Source organism: Sebastes fasciatus, unplaced genomic scaffold (genome assembly GCF_043250625.1).
Source record: "Sebastes fasciatus isolate fSebFas1 unplaced genomic scaffold, fSebFas1.pri Scaffold_25, whole genome shotgun sequence".
NCBI lineage: Eukaryota > Metazoa > Chordata > Actinopteri > Perciformes > Sebastidae > Sebastes > Sebastes fasciatus.
Genome location: NW_027428182.1, coordinates 205,635 through 225,548, shown reverse-complemented (window position 1 = coordinate 225,548; position 19,914 = coordinate 205,635). Strand labels below are relative to the sequence as shown.

The 19,914-nt window shown below is 49.7% G+C and overlaps 1 protein-coding gene across 8 annotated transcripts; it reads right to left on the bottom strand.

The window, feature by feature from the left end:
* Window positions 1–205: 205 nt before the first annotated feature.
* LOC141763678 (ankyrin repeat domain-containing protein 9-like) lies at window positions 206–19,708 on the bottom strand. 8 transcript variants are annotated; one of them, XM_074628248.1, is made up of 4 exons: window positions 3,784–3,884; window positions 1,829–2,627; window positions 1,606–1,728; window positions 206–1,401 (listed from the first exon to the last, which is right to left on the bottom strand). In XM_074628248.1, exon 4 carries the CDS (start codon window positions 1,359–1,361, stop codon window positions 528–530), a length of 834 nt encoding a protein of 277 aa, XP_074484349.1. In that variant the 5' UTR covers window positions 1,362–1,401; window positions 1,606–1,728; window positions 1,829–2,627; window positions 3,784–3,884; the 3' UTR covers window positions 206–527. The 8 variants fall into 8 exon arrangements, 7 of the variants coding, with proteins under 7 accessions (XP_074484349.1, XP_074484355.1, XP_074484348.1 ...); XM_074628254.1 differs by lacking the exons at window positions 1,606–1,728; window positions 1,829–2,627; window positions 3,784–3,884 and adding exons at window positions 17,546–17,633; window positions 19,598–19,708 and having other exon boundaries at window positions 206–1,380; XM_074628247.1 differs by having other exon boundaries at window positions 206–1,728.
* Window positions 19,709–19,914: the final 206 nt, after the last annotated feature.

The window sequence follows — 19,914 nt, the reverse complement described above, 5'->3', positions numbered from 1 at the left end:
GTTTATAGATTTACAGCTGAAACACAACGAAGAATCCACGACACACAGACTGAAACATAATAAAACATAATATAATATAATAAAATATAATAAATAAAACATAATTGAATAAATATAATATAATAAACATAATATATAATAAATAAAATATATAATAATATATATATACGTGTATATATATATACACGTATATATATAATAACTATAAAGTCATCTGGAACATTTAAAAGGTCAAATATTGTGTTATTACCTGACAGTACAGGTAACAGTGACATCATCATCAGATTATTACATCACTAACAGCAGCTGCTCCTTCAGTCTCCTCAGGGTCCTAAAGCCTGTCGGCTCATATGAACAGACAGCAGGTTTACAGGTTACAGGTGTAACAGGTGTTCTCAGGTGACTGAGGGAGTCGGTATTGATCGCTGATCAGTGATCAGGTTTTAGTCTTTATTTACATCATCAACACACCGTCCAATCACAGCAGTCCTGAGGTGTTTGCAGTGTTTCCATGGTGACCGATGATGTCACCGCCAGCCGTGCGGCTGCAGGAAGTCGGGCAGCGCGGCGATCTGATCCGGGCCGGACCGAGCCAAACACCTGAGTGCCTGCAGCAGGAGGGGGGACGGGGCCAGACCGCACAGCCAGCTGAACACTTCATTTCCCAGCAGGCTTTGCCATCGACGCGGCTCGTCCTGCAGGCAGCGAAGCGGCGGCGGTTTGGGCAGGAAGAGCAGCAGGAAGTCGAGGCAGCGCCGCACGTGGCGTCGGTCCGTTGTGTCAGAGGCGACGAGTCGCTGCAGCGCGGCGTCGAGGCCGGTGGGGAGTGCGCCGTGAACCAGCAGCAGCAACAGACAGTCGGGCCGTGACAGCTCCACCGCCAGCTGCACTGCCGTCTTTCCCGCGTCCGACACGTGCGAGCAGCCGCTGCGGCCGTCCAGGTAGTCCCGCCGCACACTCTGCGTGTCGCAGTCCTTCAGAGCCTCCACCATCATGCCGAGGATCGACACGCGGTTGTAGCGCACCGCCACGGCGAGGTGCGGCACGCCGCCGCTACCGCGGCCGCAGCAGAAGCTACAGCGCGGCGGGCTGAGCGCGCCCACCGAGTACTCGTCCAGCAGGTGGCGTGCGTAGTCCTGGTGGTCGTGTACGAGCGCGTACAGCAGCGCCTCAGACGGCAGGAAGGCTCGCGGGCGTCCGTCCTCCCAGCTGAATACCTCCATACGGCGCATGTCCTCCAGCAGCCAGACCGGGAACCGTTCACGCACAGCGCAGTAGAAGGAGAACGCCGTCCGCTCGCACTGACGCTGCGACGTAGACGAAGACAGACGCTCCACCTGAGAGGACAGCAGCCACGGCATGACAACACCAGCGACACACCTAGAGAGACACAATACACACCTGGTGTGAAGGAGACACAATACACACCTGGTCTGAAGGAGACACTAAACACACCTGGAGAGACACTAAACACACTTGGTCTGAAGGAGACACTAAACACACCTGGTCTGAAGGAGACACTAAACACACCGGGTCTGAAGGACACACTAAACACACCTGGAGAGACACTAAACACACCTGGTCTGAAGGAGACACTAAACACACCTGGTCTGAAGGAGACACTAAACACACCTGGAGAGACACTAAACACACCTGGTCTGAAGGAGACACTATACACACCTGGAGAGACACTAAACACACTTGGTCTGAAGGAGACACTAAACACACCTGGTCTGAAGGAGACACTAAACACACCTGGAGAGACTAAACACACCTGGTCTGAAGGAGACACTAAACACACCTGGTCTGAAGGAGACACTAAACACACCTGGAGAGACACTAAACACACCTGGTCTGAAGGAGACACTATACACACCTGGAGGTGTGAATGAGTCCCTGTGAATCCACCAGTTCAGATCCTGTCCAGCCTGTTCAGTCTCAGAGTCAGACCTCCTCAGCTCCTCCAGTCTTTTATAGACCCCCCCCCCCCTCCCCAGCTGAGCTCCATGTGTGGATGTTTGTTTTTGGAGGCGGCCGGGGGGCGAGAGGGTTGAGAGGGGTGAGGGGGGGAGGTGGGATTGAGTGTCTCACATTACCCACATAGCGAACATAGCGGCCTTCAAGCGTCTGGAGCTTCTATAATGAAAACAGTAAACACCAGTAGAACCCAGTGGAGTCACTGAATAAGTTATTATTATTATAATTATATTATTATTATTATTATTGACAGTAAACACCAGTAGAACCCAGTAGAGTCACTCAGTCACTGTATCAGTAGCTCCTCCCAGAGGGGAGAGATGAGTCAACACCACCTCGTGATGTGATCCATCATCATCTGTAACCTCTGATCCTGTTCAGGTGGGGGGGGGGAGGGGGGTCTGATCCCAGCTGACTTTGGGTTAGGGCGGGGGAGTTCATCCTGGACAGGTCTCCAGACTATCACAGGACTGACACAGAGAGACAGACACCATTCACACCTACGGGACATTTAGAGTCAACAATGAACCTACCCTGCATGTCTTTAGACTGTGGGAGGAAACCTGAGAACCCGGAGTAAACCCACACCAACCTGCATGTCTTTAGACTGTTGGATGAAACCTGAGAACCCGTAGTAAACCCACACTAACCTGCATGTCTTTAGACTGTGGGAGGAAACCTGAGAACCAGAGTAAACCCACGCTAACCTGCATGTCTTTGGACTATGGGAGGAAACCTGAGAACCCGGAGTAAACCCACACTAACCTGCATGTCTTTGGACTGTGGGATGAAACCTGAGAACCCGGAGTAAACCCACAATAACCTTCATGTCTTTAGACTGTGGGAGGAAACCTGAGAACCAGAGTAAACCCACGCTAACCTGCATGTCTTTGGACTATGGGAGGAAACCTGAGAACCCGGAGTAAACCCACACTAACCTGCATGTCTTTGGACTGTGGGATGAAACCTGAGAACCCGGAGTAAAACCACGCTAACCTGCATGTCTTTAGACTGTGGGAGGAAACCTGAGAACCGGAGTAAAGCCACACTAACCTACATGTCTTTGGACTGTGGGATGAAACCTGAGAACCCGGAGTAAAACCACGCTAACCTGCATGTCTTTGGACTGTGGGAGGAAACCTGAGAACCCGGAGTAAACCCACGCTAACCTGCATGTCTTTAGACTGTGGGATGAAACCTGAGAACCCGGAGTAAAACCACGCTAACCTGCATGTCTTTGGACTGTGGGAGGAAACCTGAGAACCCGGAGTAAACCCACGCTAACCTGCATGTCTTTAGACTGTGGGATGAAACCTGAGAACCCGGAGTAAACCCACGCTAACCTGCATGTCTTTAGACTGTGGGAGGAAACAGGAGAACCCGGAGTATACCCACGCTAACCTGCATGTCTTTAGACTGTGGGTGGAAACCGGAGAACCCGGAGTTAACCCACGCTAACCTGCATGTCTTTAGACTGTGGGAGGAAACCTGAGAACCCGGAGTAAACCCACACTAACCTGCATGTCTTTAGACTGTGGGAGGAAACCTGAGAACCGGAGTAAACCCACACTAACCTGCATGTCTTTAGACTGTGAGAGGAAACCTGAGAACCCGGAGTAAACCCACACTAACCTGCATGTCTTTAGACTGTGGGAGGAAACCTGAGAACCGGAGTAAACCCACACTAACCTGCATGTCTTTAGACTGTGGGAGGAAACCTGAGAACTCGGAGTAAACCCACACTAACCTGCATGTCTTTAGACTGTGGGATGAAACCCTGAGAACCCGGAGTAAACCCACACTAACCTGCATGTCTTTAGACTGTGGGAGGAAACCGGAGAACCCGGAGTAAACCCACGCTAACCTGCATGTCTTTAGACTGTGGGTGGAAACCGGAGAACCTGGAGTAAACCCACGCTAACCTGCATGTGTTTAAACTGTGGGTGGAAACCTGAGAACCCGGAGTAAACCCACGCTAACCTGCATGTCTTTAGACTGTGGGAGGAAACCGGAGAACCCGGAGTAAACCCACGCTAACCTGCATGTCTTTAGACTGTGGGAGGAAACCGGAGAACCAGAAGTAAACCCACGCTAACCTGCATGTCTTTGGACTGTGGGAGGAAACCTGAGAACCCGGAGTAAACCCACGCTAACCTGCATGTCTTTAGACTGTGGGTGGAAACCGGAGAACCCGGAGTTAACCCACGCTAACCTGCATGTCTTTAGACTGTGGGAGGAAACCTGAGAACCCGGAGTAAACCCACGCTAACCTGCATGTCTTTAGACTGTGGGAGGAAACCTGAGAACCGGAGTAAACCCACACTAACCTGCATGTCTTTAGACTGTGAGAGGAAACCTGAGAACCCGGAGTAAACCCACACTAACCTGCATGTCTTTAGACTGTGGGAGGAAACCTGAGAGCCAGAGTAAACCCACGCTAACCTGCATGTCTTTGGACTGTGGGATGATTCCTGAAAACCCGGAGTAAACCCACGCTAACCTGCATGTCTTTGGACTGTGGGAGGAAACCTGAGAACCCGGAGTAAACCCACACTAACCTGCATGTCTTTGGACTGTGGGATGAAACCTGAGAACCCGGAGTAAAACCACGCTAACCTGCATGTCTTTGGACTGTGAAAAGAAACCTTAGAACCGGAGTAAACCCACGCTAACATGCATGTCTTTAGACTGTGGGAGGAAACCTGAGAACCCGGAGTAAACCCACGCTAACCTGCATGTCTTTAGACTGTGGGATGAAACCTGAGAACCAGAGTAAACCCACACTAACTTGCATGTCTTTAGACTGTGGGAAGAAACCTGAGAACCAGAGTAAACCCATACTAACCTGCATATCTTTAGACTGTGGGAGGAAACCTGAGAACCGGAGTAAACCCACACTAACCTGCATGTCTTTGGACTGTGGGAGGAAACCTGAGAACCCGGAGTAAACCCACGCTAACCTGAATGTCTTTGGACTGTGGGAGGAAACCTGAGAACCGGAGTAAACCCACACTAACCTGCATGTCTTTAGACTGTGGGAGGAAACCTGAGAACCCTGAGTAAACCCACACTAACCTGCATGTCTTTAGACTGTGGGAGGAAACCGGAGAACCCGGAGTAAACCCACGCTAACCTGCATGTGTTTAAACTGTGGGTGGAAACCTGAGAACCCGGAGTAAACCCACGCTAACCTGCATGTCTTTAGACTGTGGGAGGAAACCGGAGAACCAGGAGTAAATCCACGCTAACCTGCATGTCTTTGGACTGTGGGAGGAAACCTGAGAACCCGGAGTAAACCCACACTAACCTACATGTCTTTGGACTGTGGGATGAAACCTGAGAACCCGGAGTAAAACCACGCTAACCTGCATGTCTTTGGACTGTGGGAGGAAACCTGAGAACCCGGAGTAAACCCACGCTAACCTGCATGTCTTTAGACTGTGGGATGAAACCTGAGAACCCGGAGTAAAACCACGCTAACCTGCATGTCTTTGGACTGTGGGAGGAAACCTGAGAACCCGGAGTAAACCCACGCTAACCTGCATGTCTTTAGACTGTGGGATGAAACCTGAGAACTCGGAGTAAACCCACACTAACCTGCATGTCTTTAGACTGTGGGAGGAAACCTGAGAACTCGGAGTAAACCCACACTAACCTGCATGTCTTTAGACTGTGGGATGAAACCCTGAGAACCCGGAGTAAACCCACACTAACCTGCATGTCTTTAGACTGTGGGAGGAAACCGGAGAACCCGGAGTAAACCCACGCTAACCTGCATGTCTTTAGACTGTGGGTGGAAACCGGAGAACCTGGAGTAAACCCACGCTAACCTGCATGTGTTTAAACTGTGGGTGGAAACCTGAGAACCCGGAGTAAACCCACGCTAACCTGCATGTCTTTAGACTGTGGGAGGAAACCGGAGAACCCGGAGTAAACCCACGCTAACCTGCATGTCTTTAGACTGTGGGAGGAAACCGGAGAACCAGAAGTAAACCCACGCTAACCTGCATGTCTTTGGACTGTGGGAGGAAACCTGAGAACCCGGAGTAAACCCACGCTAACCTGCATGTCTTTAGACTGTGGGTGGAAACCGGAGAACCCGGAGTTAACCCACGCTAACCTGCATGTCTTTAGACTGTGGGAGGAAACCTGAGAACCCGGAGTAAACCCACACTAACCTGCATGTCTTTAGACTGTGGGAGGAAACCTGAGAACCGGAGTAAACCCACACTAACCTGCATGTCTTTAGACTGTGAGAGGAAACCTGAGAACCCGGAGTAAACCCACACTAACCTGCATGTCTTTAGACTGTGGGAGGAAACCTGAGAACCAGAGTAAACCCACGCTAACCTGCATGTCTTTGGACTGTGGGATGATTCCTGAAAACCCGGAGTAAACCCACGCTAACCTGCATGTCTTTGGACTATGGGAGGAAACCTGAGAACCCGGAGTAAACCCACGCTAACCTGCATGTCTTTAGACTGTGGGTGGAAACCGGAGAACCCGGAGTTAACCCACGCTAACCTGCATGTCTTTAGACTGTGGGAGGAAACCTGAGAACCCGGAGTAAACCCACACTAACCTGCATGTCTTTAGACTGTGGGAGGAAACCTGAGAACCGGAGTAAACCCACACTAACCTGCATGTCTTTAGACTGTGAGAGGAAACCTGAGAACCCGGAGTAAACCCACACTAACCTGCATGTCTTTAGACTGTGGGAGGAAACCTGAGAACCAGAGTAAACCCACGCTAACCTGCATGTCTTTGGACTGTGGGATGATTCCTGAAAACCCGGAGTAAACCCACGCTAACCTGCATGTCTTTGGACTATTGGAGGAAACCTGAGAACCCGGAGTAAACCCAAACTAACCTGCATGTCTTTGGACTGTGGGATGAAACCTGAGAACCCGGAGTAAAACCACGCTAACCTGCATGTCTTTGGACTGTGAAAAGAAACCTTAGAACCGGAGTAAACCCACGTTAACATGCATGTCTTTAGACTGTGGGAGGAAACCTGAGAACCCGGAGTAAACCCACGCTAACCTGCATGTCTTTAGACTGTGGGATGAAACCTGAGAACCAGAGTAAACCCACACTAACTTGCATGTCTTTAGACTGTGGGAGGAAACCTGAGAACCAGAGTAAACCCATACTAACCTGCATATCTTTAGACTGTGGGAGGAAACCTGAGAACCGGAGTAAACCCACACTAACCTGCATGTCTTTGGACTGTGGGAGGAAACCTGAGAACCCGGAGTAAACCCACGCTAACCTGAATGTCTTTGGACTGTGGGAGGAAACCTGAGAACCGGAGTAAACCCACACTAACCTGCATGTCTTTAGACTGTGGGAGGAAACCTGAGAACCCTGAGTAAACCCACACTAACCTGCATGTCTTTAGACTGTGGGAGGAAACCGGAGAACCCGGAGTAAACCCACGCTAACCTGCTTGTGTTTAAACTGTGGGTGAAAACCTGAGAACCCGGAGTAAACCCACGCTAACCTGCATGTCTTTAGACTGTGGGAGGAAACCGGAGAACCAGGAGTAAATCCACGCTAACCTGCATGTCTTTGGACTGTGGGAGGAAACCTGAGAACCCGGAGTAAACCCACACTAACCTACATGTCTTTGGACTGTGGGATGAAACCTGAGAACCCGGAGTAAAACCACGCTAACCTGCATGTCTTTGGACTGTGGGAGGAAACCTGAGAACCCGGAGTAAACCCACGCTAACCTGCATGTCTTTAGACTGTGGGATGAAACCTGAGAACTCGGAGTAAACCCACACTAACCTGCATGTCTTTAGACTGTGGGAGGAAACCTGAGAACTCGGAGTAAACCCACAATAACCTGCATGTCTTTAGACTGTGGGATGAAACCCTGAGAACCCGGAGTAAACCCACACTAACCTGCATGTCTTTAGACTGTGGGAGGAAACCGGAGAACCCGGAGTAAACCCACGCTAACCTGCATGTCTTTAGACTGTGGGTGGAAACCGGAGAACCCGGAGTAAACCCACGCTAACCTGCATGTGTTTAAACTGTGGGTGGAAACCTGAGAACCCGGAGTAAACCCACGCTAACCTGCATGTGTTTAAACTGTGGGTGGAAACCTGAGAACCCGGAGTAAACCCACGCTAACCTGCATGTCTTTAGACTGTGGGAGGAAACCGGAGAACCCGGAGTAAACCCACGCTAACCTGCATGTCTTTAGACTGTGGGAGGAAACCGGAGAACCAGGAGTAAACCCACGCTAACCTGCATGTCTTTAGACTGTGGGTGGAAACCGGAGAACCCGGAGTTAACCCACGCTAACCTGCATGTCTTTAGACTGTGGGAGGAAACCTGAGAACCCGGAGTAAACCCACACTAACCTGCATGTCTTTAGACTGTGGGAGGAAACCTGAGAACCGGAGTAAACCCACACTAACCTGCATGTCTTTGGACTGTGGGAGGAAACCTGAGAACCCGGAGTAAACCCACGCTAACCTGAATGTCTTTGGACTGTGGGAGGAAACCTGAGAACCGGAGTAAACCCACACTAACCTGCATGTCTTTAGACTGTGGGAGGAAACCTGAGAACCCTGAGTAAACCCACACTAACCTGCATGTCTTTAGACTGTGGGAGGAAACCGGAGAACCCGGAGTAAACCCACGCTAACCTGCATGTGTTTAAACTGTGGGTGGAAACCTGAGAACCCGGAGTAAACCCACGCTAACCTGCATGTCTTTAGACTGTGGGAGGAAACCGGAGAACCAGGAGTAAATCCACGCTAACCTGCATGTCTTTGGACTGTGGGAGGAAACCTGAGAACCCGGAGTAAACCCACACTAACCTACATGTCTTTGGACTGTGGGATGAAACCTGAGAACCCGGAGTAAAACCACGCTAACCTGCATGTCTTTGGACTGTGGGAGGAAACCTGAGAACCCGGAGTAAACCCACGCTAACCTGCATGTCTTTAGACTGTGGGATGAAACCTGAGAACCCGGAGTAAAACCACGCTAACCTGCATGTCTTTGGACTGTGGGAGGAAACCTGAGAACCCGGAGTAAACCCACGCTAACCTGCATGTCTTTAGACTGTGGGATGAAACCTGAGAACTCGGAGTAAACCCACACTAACCTGCATGTCTTTAGACTGTGGGAGGAAACTTGAGAACTCGGAGTAAACCCACACTAACCTGCATGTCTTTAGACTGTGGGATGAAACCCTGAGAACCCGGAGTAAACCCACACTAACCTGCATGTCTTTAGACTGTGGGAGGAAACCGGAGAACCCGGAGTAAACCCACGCTAACCTGCATGTCTTTAGACTGTGGGTGGAAACCGGAGAACCTGGAGTAAACCCACGCTAACCTGCATGTGTTTAAACTGTGGGTGGAAACCTGAGAACCCGGAGTAAACCCACGCTAACCTGCATGTCTTTAGACTGTGGGAGGAAACCGGAGAACCCGGAGTAAACCCACGCTAACCTGCATGTCTTTAGACTGTGGGAGGAAACCGGAGAACCAGAAGTAAACCCACGCTAACCTGCATGTCTTTGGACTGTGGGAGGAAACCTGAGAACCCGGAGTAAACCCACGCTAACCTGCATGTCTTTAGACTGTGGGTGGAAACCGGAGAACCCGGAGTTAACCCACGCTAACCTGCATGTCTTTAGACTGTGGGAGGAAACCTGAGAACCCGGAGTAAACCCACACTAACCTGCATGTCTTTAGACTGTGGGAGGAAACCTGAGAACCGGAGTAAACCCACACTAACCTGCATGTCTTTAGACTGTGAGAGGAAACCTGAGAACCCGGAGTAAACCCACACTAACCTGCATGTCTTTAGACTGTGGGAGGAAACCTGAGAACCAGAGTAAACCCACGCTAACCTGCATGTCTTTGGACTGTGGGATGATTCCTGAAAACCCGGAGTAAACCCACGCTAACCTGCATGTCTTTGGACTATGGGAGGAAACCTGAGAACCCGGAGTAAACCCACGCTAACCTGCATGTCTTTAGACTGTGGGTGGAAACCGGAGAACCCGGAGTTAACCCACGCTAACCTGCATGTCTTTAGACTGTGGGAGGAAACCTGAGAACCCGGAGTAAACCCACACTAACCTGCATGTCTTTAGACTGTGGGAGGAAACCTGAGAACCGGAGTAAACCCACACTAACCTGCATGTCTTTAGACTGTGAGAGGAAACCTGAGAACCCGGAGTAAACCCACACTAACCTGCATGTCTTTAGACTGTGGGAGGAAACCTGAGAACCAGAGTAAACCCACGCTAACGTGCATGTCTTTGGACTGTGGGATGATTCCTGAAAACCCGGAGTAAACCCACGCTAACCTGCATGTCTTTGGACTATGGGAGGAAACCTGAGAACCCGGAGTAAACCCACACTAACCTGCATGTCTTTGGACTGTGGGATGAAACCTGAGAACCCGGAGTAAAACCACGCTAACCTGCATGTCTTTGGACTGTGAAAAGAAACCTTAGAACCGGAGTAAACCCACGTTAACATGCATGTCTTTAGACTGTGGGAGGAAACCTGAGAACCCGGAGTAAACCCACGCTAACCTGCATGTCTTTAGACTGTGGGATGAAACCTGAGAACCAGAGTAAACCCACACTAACTTGCATGTCTTTAGACTGTGGGAGGAAACCTGAGAACCAGAGTAAACCCATACTAACCTGCATATCTTTAGACTGTGGGAGGAAACCTGAGAACCGGAGTAAACCCACACTAACCTGCATGTCTTTGGACTGTGGGAGGAAACCTGAGAACCCGGAGTAAACCCACGCTAACCTGAATGTCTTTGGACTGTGGGAGGAAACCTGAGAACCGGAGTAAACCCACACTAACCTGCATGTCTTTAGACTGTGGGAGGAAACCTGAGAACCCTGAGTAAACCCACACTAACCTGCATGTCTTTAGACTGTGGGAGGAAACCGGAGAACCCGGAGTAAACCCACGCTAACCTGCTTGTGTTTAAACTGTGGGTGAAAACCTGAGAACCCGGAGTAAACCCACGCTAACCTGCATGTCTTTAGACTGTGGGAGGAAACCGGAGAACCAGGAGTAAATCCACGCTAACCTGCATGTCTTTGGACTGTGGGAGGAAACCTGAGAACCCGGAGTAAACCCACACTAACCTACATGTCTTTGGACTGTGGGATGAAACCTGAGAACCCGGAGTAAAACCACGCTAACCTGCATGTCTTTGGACTGTGGGAGGAAACCTGAGAACCCGGAGTAAACCCACGCTAACCTGCATGTCTTTAGACTGTGGGATGAAACCTGAGAACTCGGAGTAAACCCACACTAACCTGCATGTCTTTAGACTGTGGGAGGAAACCTGAGAACTCGGAGTAAACCCACAATAACCTGCATGTCTTTAGACTGTGGGATGAAACCCTGAGAACCCGGAGTAAACCCACACTAACCTGCATGTCTTTAGACTGTGGGAGGAAACCGGAGAACCCGGAGTAAACCCACGCTAACCTGCATGTCTTTAGACTGTGGGTGGAAACCGGAGAACCCGGAGTAAACCCACGCTAACCTGCATGTGTTTAAACTGTGGGTGGAAACCTGAGAACCCGGAGTAAACCCACGCTAACCTGCATGTGTTTAAACTGTGGGTGGAAACCTGAGAACCCGGAGTAAACCCACGCTAACCTGCATGTCTTTAGACTGTGGGAGGAAACCGGAGAACCCGGAGTAAACCCACGCTAACCTGCATGTCTTTAGACTGTGGGAGGAAACCGGAGAACCAGGAGTAAACCCACGCTAACCTGCATGTCTTTAGACTGTGGGTGGAAACCGGAGAACCCGGAGTTAACCCACGCTAACCTGCATGTCTTTAGACTGTGGGAGGAAACCTGAGAACCCGGAGTAAACCCACACTAACCTGCATGTCTTTAGACTGTGGGAGGAAACCTGAGAACCGGAGTAAACCCACACTAACCTGCATGTCTTTAGACTGTGAGAGGAAACCTGAGAACCCGGAGTAAACCCACACTAACCTGCATGTCTTTAGACTGTGGGAGGAAACCTGAGAACCGGAGTAAACCCACACTAACCTGCATGTCTTTAGACTGTGGGAGGAAACCTGAGAACTCGGAGTAAACCCACACTAACCTGCATGTCTTTAGACTGTGGGATGAAACCCTGAGAACCCGGAGTAAACCCACACTAACCTGCATGTCTTTAGACTGTGGAAGGAAACCGGAGAACCCGGAGTAAACCCACGCTAACCTGCATGTCTTTAGACTGTGGGTGGAAACCGGAGAACCTGGAGTAAACCCACGCTAACCTGCATGTGTTTAAACTGTGGGTGGAAACCTGAGAACCCGGAGTAAACCCACGCTAACCTGCATGTCTTTAGACTGTGGGAGGAAACCGGAGAACCCGGAGTAAACCCACGCTAACCTGCATGTCTTTAGACTGTGGGAGGAAACCGGAGAACCAGAAGTAAACCCACGCTAACCTGCATGTCTTTGGACTGTGGGAGGAAACCTGAGAACCCGGAGTAAACCCACGCTAACCTGCATGTCTTTAGACTGTGGGTGGAAACCGGAGAACCCGGCGTTAACCCACGCTAACCTGCATGTCTTTAGACTGTGGGAGGAAACCTGAGAACCCGGAGTAAACCCACACTAACCTGCATGTCTTTAGACTGTGGGAGGAAACCTGAGAACCGGAGTAAACCCACACTAACCTGCATGTCTTTAGACTGTGAGAGGAAACCTGAGAACCCGGAGTAAACCCACACTAACCTGCATGTCTTTAGACTGTGGGAGGAAACCTGAGAACCAGAGTAAACCCACGCTAACCTGCATGTCTTTGGACTGTGAGATGATTCCTGAAAACCCGGAGTAAACCCACGCTAATCTGCATGTCTTTGGACTATGGGAGGAAACCTGAGAACCCGGAGTAAACCCACACTAACCTGCATGTCTTTGGACTGTGGGATGAAACCTGAGAACCCGGAGTAAAACCACGCTAACCTGCATGTCTTTGGACTGTGAAAAGAAACCTTAGAACCGGAGTAAACCCACGCTAACATGCATGTCTTTAGACTGTGGGAGGAAACCTGAGAACCCGGAGTAAACCCACGCTAACCTGCATGTCTTTAGACTGTGGGATGAAACCTGAGAACCAGAGTAAACCCACACTAACCTGCATGTCTTTGGACTGTGGGAGGAAACCTGAGAACCAGAGTAAACCCATACTAACCTGCATATCTTTAGACTGTGGGAGGAAACCTGAGAACCGGAGTAAACCCACACTAACCTGCATGTCTTTGGACTGTGGGAGGAAACCTGAGAACCCGGAGTAAACCCACGCTAACCTGAATGTCTTTGGACTGTGGGAGGAAACCTGAGAACCGGAGTAAACCCACACTAACCTGCATGTCTTTAGACTGTGGGAGGAAACCTGAGAACCCTGAGTAAACCCACACTAACCTGCATGTCTTTAGACTGTGGGAGGAAACCGGAGAACCCGGAGTAAACCCACGCTAACCTGCATGTGTTTAAACTGTGGGTGGAAACCTGAGAACCCGGAGTAAACCCACGCTAACCTGCATGTCTTTAGACTGTGGGAGGAAACCGGAGAACCAGGAGTAAATCCACGCTAACCTGCATGTCTTTGGACTGTGGGAGGAAACCTGAGAACCCGGAGTAAACCCACACTAACCTACATGTCTTTGGACTGTGGGATGAAACCTGAGAACCCGGAGTAAAACCACGCTAACCTGCATGTCTTTGGACTGTGGGAGGAAACCTGAGAACCCGGAGTAAACCCACGCTAACCTGCATGTCTTTAGACTGTGGGATGAAACCTGAGAACCCGGAGTAAAACCACGCTAACCTGCATGTCTTTGGACTGTGGGAGGAAACCTGAGAACCCGGAGTAAACCCACGCTAACCTGCATGTCTTTAGACTGTGGGATGAAACCTGAGAACTCGGAGTAAACCCACACTAACCTGCATGTCTTTAGACTGTGGGAGGAAACCTGAGAACTCGGAGTAAACCCACAATAACCTGCATGTCTTTAGACTGTGGGATGAAACCCTGAGAACCCGGAGTAAACCCACACTAACCTGCATGTCTTTAGACTGTGGGAGGAAACCGGAGAACCCGGAGTAAACCCACGCTAACCTGCATGTCTTTAGACTGTGGGTGGAAACCGGAGAACCTGGAGTAAACCCACGCTAACCTGCATGTGTTTAAACTGTGGGTGGAAACCTGAGAACCCGGAGTAAACCCACGCTAACCTGCATGTGTTTAAACTGTGGGTGGAAACCTGAGATCCCGGAGTAAACCCACGCTAACCTGCATGTCTTTAGACTGTGGGAGGAAACCGGAGAACCCGGAGTAAACCCACGCTAACCTGCATGTCTTTAGACTGTGGGAGGAAACCGGAGAACCAGGAGTAAACCCACGCTAACCTGCATGTCTTTGGACTGTGGGAGGAAACCTGAGAACCCGGAGTAAACCCACGCTAACCTGCATGTCTTTAGACTGTGGGAGGAAACCGGAGAATCCGGAGTAAAACCACGCTAACCTGCATGTCTTTAGATTGTGGGAGGGAACCGGAGAACCCGGAGTAAACCCATGCTAACCTGCATGTCTTTAGACTGTGGGAGGAAACCGGAGAACCCAGAGTAAACCCACAATAACCTTCATGTCTTTAGACTGTGGGAGGAAACCTGAGAACCGGAGTAAATCCACACTAACCTGCATGTCTTTAGACTGTGAGAGGAAACCTGAGAACCCGGAGTAAACCCACACTAACCTGCATGTCTTTAGACTGTGGGAGGAAACCTTAGAACCGGAGTAAACCCACACTAACCTGCATGTCTTTAGACTGTGGGATGAAACCCTGAGAACCCGGAGTAAACCCACACTAACCTGCATGTCTTTAGACTGTGGGAGGAAACCGGAGAACCTGGAGTAAACCCACGCTAACCTGCATGTCTTTAGACTGTGGGTGGAAACCGGAGAACCTGGAGTAAACCCACGCTAACCTGCATGTGTTTAAACTGTGGGTGGAAACCTGAGAACCCGGAGTAAACCCACGCTAACCTTCATGTCTTTAGACTGTGGGAGGAAACCGGAGAACCCGGAGTAAACCCACGCTAACCTGCATGTCTTTAGACTGTGGGATGAAACCTGAGAACCAGAGTAAACCCACACTAACTTGCATGTCTTTAGACTGTGGGAGGAAACCTGAGAACCAGAGTAAACCCACACTAACCTGCATATCTTTAGACTGTGGGAGGAAACCTGAGAACCCGGAGTAAACCCACACTAACCTGCATGTCATTGGACTGTGGGATGAAACCTGAGAACCCGGAGTAAACCCACACTAACCTGCATGTCTTTAGACTGTGGGAGGAAACCGGAGAACCTGGAGTAAACCCACGCTAACCTGCATGTCTTTAGACTGTGGGTGGAAACCGGAGAACCTGGAGTAAACCCACGCTAACCTGCATGTGTTTAAACTGTGGGTGGAAACCTGAGAACCCGGAGTAAACCCACACTAACCTGCATGTCTTTAGACTGTGGGAGGAAACCTGAGAACCGGAGTAAACCCACACTAACCTGCATGTCTTTAGACTGTGGGAGGAAACCTTAGAACCGGAGTAAACCCACACTAAACTGCATGTCTTTAGACTGTGGGATGAAACCCTGAGAACCCGGAGTAAACCCACACTAACCTGCATGTCTTTAGACTGTGGGAGGAAACCGGAGAACCTGGAGTAAACCCACGCTAACCTGCATGTCTTTAGACTGTGGGTGGAAACCGGAGAACCTGGAGTAAACCCACGCTAACCTGCATGTGTTTAAACTGTGGGTGGAAACCTGAGAACCCGGAGTAAACCCACGCTAACCTGCATGTCTTTAGACTGTGGGAGGAAACCGGAGAACCCGGAGTAAACCCACGCTAACCTGCATGTCATTGGACTGTGGGATGAAACCTGAGAACCCGGAGTAAAACCACGCTAACCTGCATGTCTTTGGACTGTGGGAGGAAACCTGAGAACCCTGAGTAAACCCACGCTAACCTGCATGTCTTTGGACTGTGGGAGGAAACCTGAGAATCCTGAGTAAACCCACGCTAACCTGCATGTCTTTAGACTGTGGGAGGAAACCTGAGAACCGGAGTAAACCCACACTAACCTGCATGTCTTTAGACTGTGGGAGGAAACCTGAGAACCCAGAGTAAACCCACGCTAACCTGCATGTCTTTAGACTGTGGGAGGAAACCTGAGAACCCTGAGTAAACCCACGCTAACCTGCATGTCTCTAGACTGTTGGAGAAAACCTGAGAACCGGAGTAAACCCACACTAACCTGCATGTCTTTAGACTGTGGGAGGAAACCTGAGAACCCAGAGTAAACCCACGCTAACCTGCATGTCTTTAGACTGTGGGAGGAAACCTGAGAACCCTGAGTAAACCCACGCTAACCTGCATGTCTTTAGACTGTGGGAGGAAACCTGAGAACCCTGAGTAAACCCACGCTAACCTGCATGTCTTTAGACTGTGGGAGGAAACCTGAGAACCGGAGTAAACCCACACTAACCTGCATGTCTTTAGACTGTGGGAGGAAACCTGAGAACCCAGAGTAAACTCACACTAACCTGCATGTCTTTGGACTGTGGGAGGAAACCTGAGAACCCTGAGTAAACCCACGCTAACCTGCATGTCTTTAGACTGTGGGAGGAAACCTGAGAACCCAGAGTAAACCCACGCTAACCTGCATGTCTTTAGACTGTGGGAGGAAACCTGAGAACCCGGAGTAAACCCACGCTAACCTGAATGTCTTTAGACTGTGGGAGGAAACCTGAGAACCGGAGTAAACCCACACTAACCTGCATGTCTTTGGACTGTGGGAGGAAACCTGAGAACCCTGAGTAAACCCACGCTAACCTGCATGTCTTTAGACTGTGGGAGGAAACCTGAGAACCCTGAGTAAACCCACGCTAACCTGCATGTCTTTAGACTGTGGGAGGAAACCTGAGAACCGGAGTAAACCCACACTAACCTGCATGTCTTTAGACTGTGGGAGGAAACCTGAGAACCCAGAGTAAACTCACACTAACCTGCATGTCTTTGGACTGTGGGAGGAAACCTGAGAACCCTGAGTAAACCCACGCTAACCTGCATGTCTTTAGACTGTGGGAGGAAACCTGAGAACCCAGAGTAAACCCACGCTAACCTGCATGTCTTTAGACTGTGGGAGGAAACCTGAGAACCCGGAGTAAACCCACGCTAACCTGAATGTCTTTAGACTGTGGGAGGAAACCTGAGAACCGGAGTAAACCCACACTAACCTGCATGTCTTTGGACTGTGGGAGGAAACCTGAGAACCCGGAGTAAACCCACGCTAACCTGCATGTCTTTAGACTGTGGGAGGAAACCTGAGAACCGGAGTAAACCCACACTAACCTGCATGTCTTTAGACTGTGGGAGGAAACCTGAGAACCGGAGTAAACCCACACTAACCTGCATGTCTTTAGACTGTGGGAGGGAACCTGAGAACCCGGAGTAAACCCACACTAACCTGCATGTCTTTAGACTGTGGGAGGGAACCTGAGACCCCGGGGACACTGTGGGAGGATAATAATGATAATATGAATTATTATTGTTAAAGGTCACCTATTATGCAAAATGCACTTTTCCATGTCTTTTAAACATCAATATCTGTCCCCAGTGTGTCTACAGGCCACCATAGTATCATAAAAGACCATCCTCTCTCTTTTTCTCCTGCTCCGTTTGTCCGGAAATGGGTGCAGAAAAAAAATTCGCTTTTTTCCTTGTATCTTGACGTCATTAGAGAAATGCAAGCCATGTAAGGGTTTCCTGGTCGAACCAGAGAGAACCTTCAGTAGCTGACCCCGCCCCACAGCGCGTCACTGTCTCTCCTCCTCAACCGAACTTGAGCAAAGTAGCTCCTACAGTTAGTCTGCAAGAACCAGCAGAACAGGCTTCATGTACTCCCATCATCTAAATATAACATGTTCTTTCACAAAGGCTTTCTGTAATTACACTGTTTAAACAGATGATATTTATATATTATATATATTTGATGTCATGCATGTAGCAGAGTACAGGTAGTAAATAGTGACTTGTAAGCAACACAACACATTTCTGTTTCACAGTCAAACTTTATTTGAGTTGACAGATGACAATATTAATTATTCACAGCATTTGTAATCATCTCACCTGTTAGTTAGTTATGTTAACATGGTACAGGAGAAAGTCTTCAGCTCTGGTAAACTATGGTAAGCTAAGCTCCGGTGGTCTGTAGTCATGGTAACACAGAGACAGCTACTACTGTAAATAATATACCATTACTCTGATCTTCCATACATTTATCTTTTAGCAGAAATAATTAACTGACTACTGTTTCACATCTTCTATTTTCCACCCTGATGGTCGCTGTGTTTACACACCGTGTCATAGCGGTAGCATGTAGCTAACCCGTTAGCATGTAGCTACATGCTAACGGGTTAGCTACATGCTACCGGGTTAGCTCTGTATCTCCATGTAAACAGAGCCATCTGCTCTCAGCTGTCTGCTCTCAGCTATCTGCTCTCAGCTATCTGCTCTCAGCTGTCTGCTCTCAGCTGTCTGCTCACAGCTGTCTGCTCTCAGCTATCTGCTCTCAGCTGTCTGCTCTCAGCTATCTGCTCTCAGCTGTCTGCTCTCAGCTATCTGCTCTCAGCTGTCTGCTCTCAGCTGTCTGCTCTCAGCTGTCTGCTCACAGCTGTCTGCTCTCAGCTATCTGCTCTCAGCTATCTGCTCTCAGCTATCTGCTCTCAGCTGTCTGCTCTCAGCTGTCTGCTCTCAGCTATCTGCTCTCAGCTATCTGCTCTCAGCTGTCTGCTCTCAGCTGTCTGCTCTCAGCTATCTGCTCTCAGCTATCTGCTCTCAGCTATCTGCTCTCAGCTGTCTGCTCTCAGCTGTCTGCTCTCAGCTGTCTGCTCTCAGCTATCTGCTCTCAGCTGTCTGCTCTCAGCTGTCTGCTCTCCTCTGGGATGATTCTGTCGGTCATTTCTCACAGATGGATCTGTAAAGACAGACGTAAAACAGAGTGTATGTTTACGGTTTACAGAGTTGATGCATGAGGTAAACACTGAGCTAACTAACAGAGATATAAACAGCATTATTTACCTGAGAGAAACCGTCAGGAAAACCTGGAATCTGGACCGCAGATGTTCATCATGTGTCGCCGATTTCTGATCAGATTCCTCCGGTAACGTGCGCTGGGTGAAGTTTCTGGTTTATAAACTTTAAAGTGGTTTATAAACTCTATTCTAGCTCCTCTCTCTCCCTGCTCTCAGGCCGCGAGGGGGGCGGGGAGGGTGACGCTGTTGTTGTTGAGGACGTTTGATTGACAGAAAACGCTGACCAATCAGAGCAGAGTGGGAGGAGACAGAGGCTACAGACACAGAAATCAGCACTTTTGGAAATGGGCTGAAACAGAGGTTATAGAGACATGCTGGAATGCATGATCTGATTGTTTTTTGAAAGAAAACTTCAGAGACATGGTTTGGAGGTGTCTGAGACCTATAATAACTAGTTTAAATGGAGTATAATATGTGACCTTTAATATCTGATGATTTTATTGTTGTTTGATGAGTGACCACATACACGCACACACACACGCGCAGGCACGCGCAAACGCACACGCGCTCCGTGCTCCTCGTCAGTGATCGATCAGCTGCTGATCTCTGATCAGGTTTCCCGGTTCTGATCGATACTCAGGCTCGTGCTGGTTATTTCCGGTTCCGGCTGATGGTTCCGCAACTTCAGTTGTCTGAAGCTGCAGTACCGGGTCTGCTAGCTGCTAGCTGCTAGCTGTTAGCTGCTAGCTGTTAGCTGCTAGCTGTTAGCTGCTAGCTGTTAGCTGTTAGCTGCTAGTGGTTA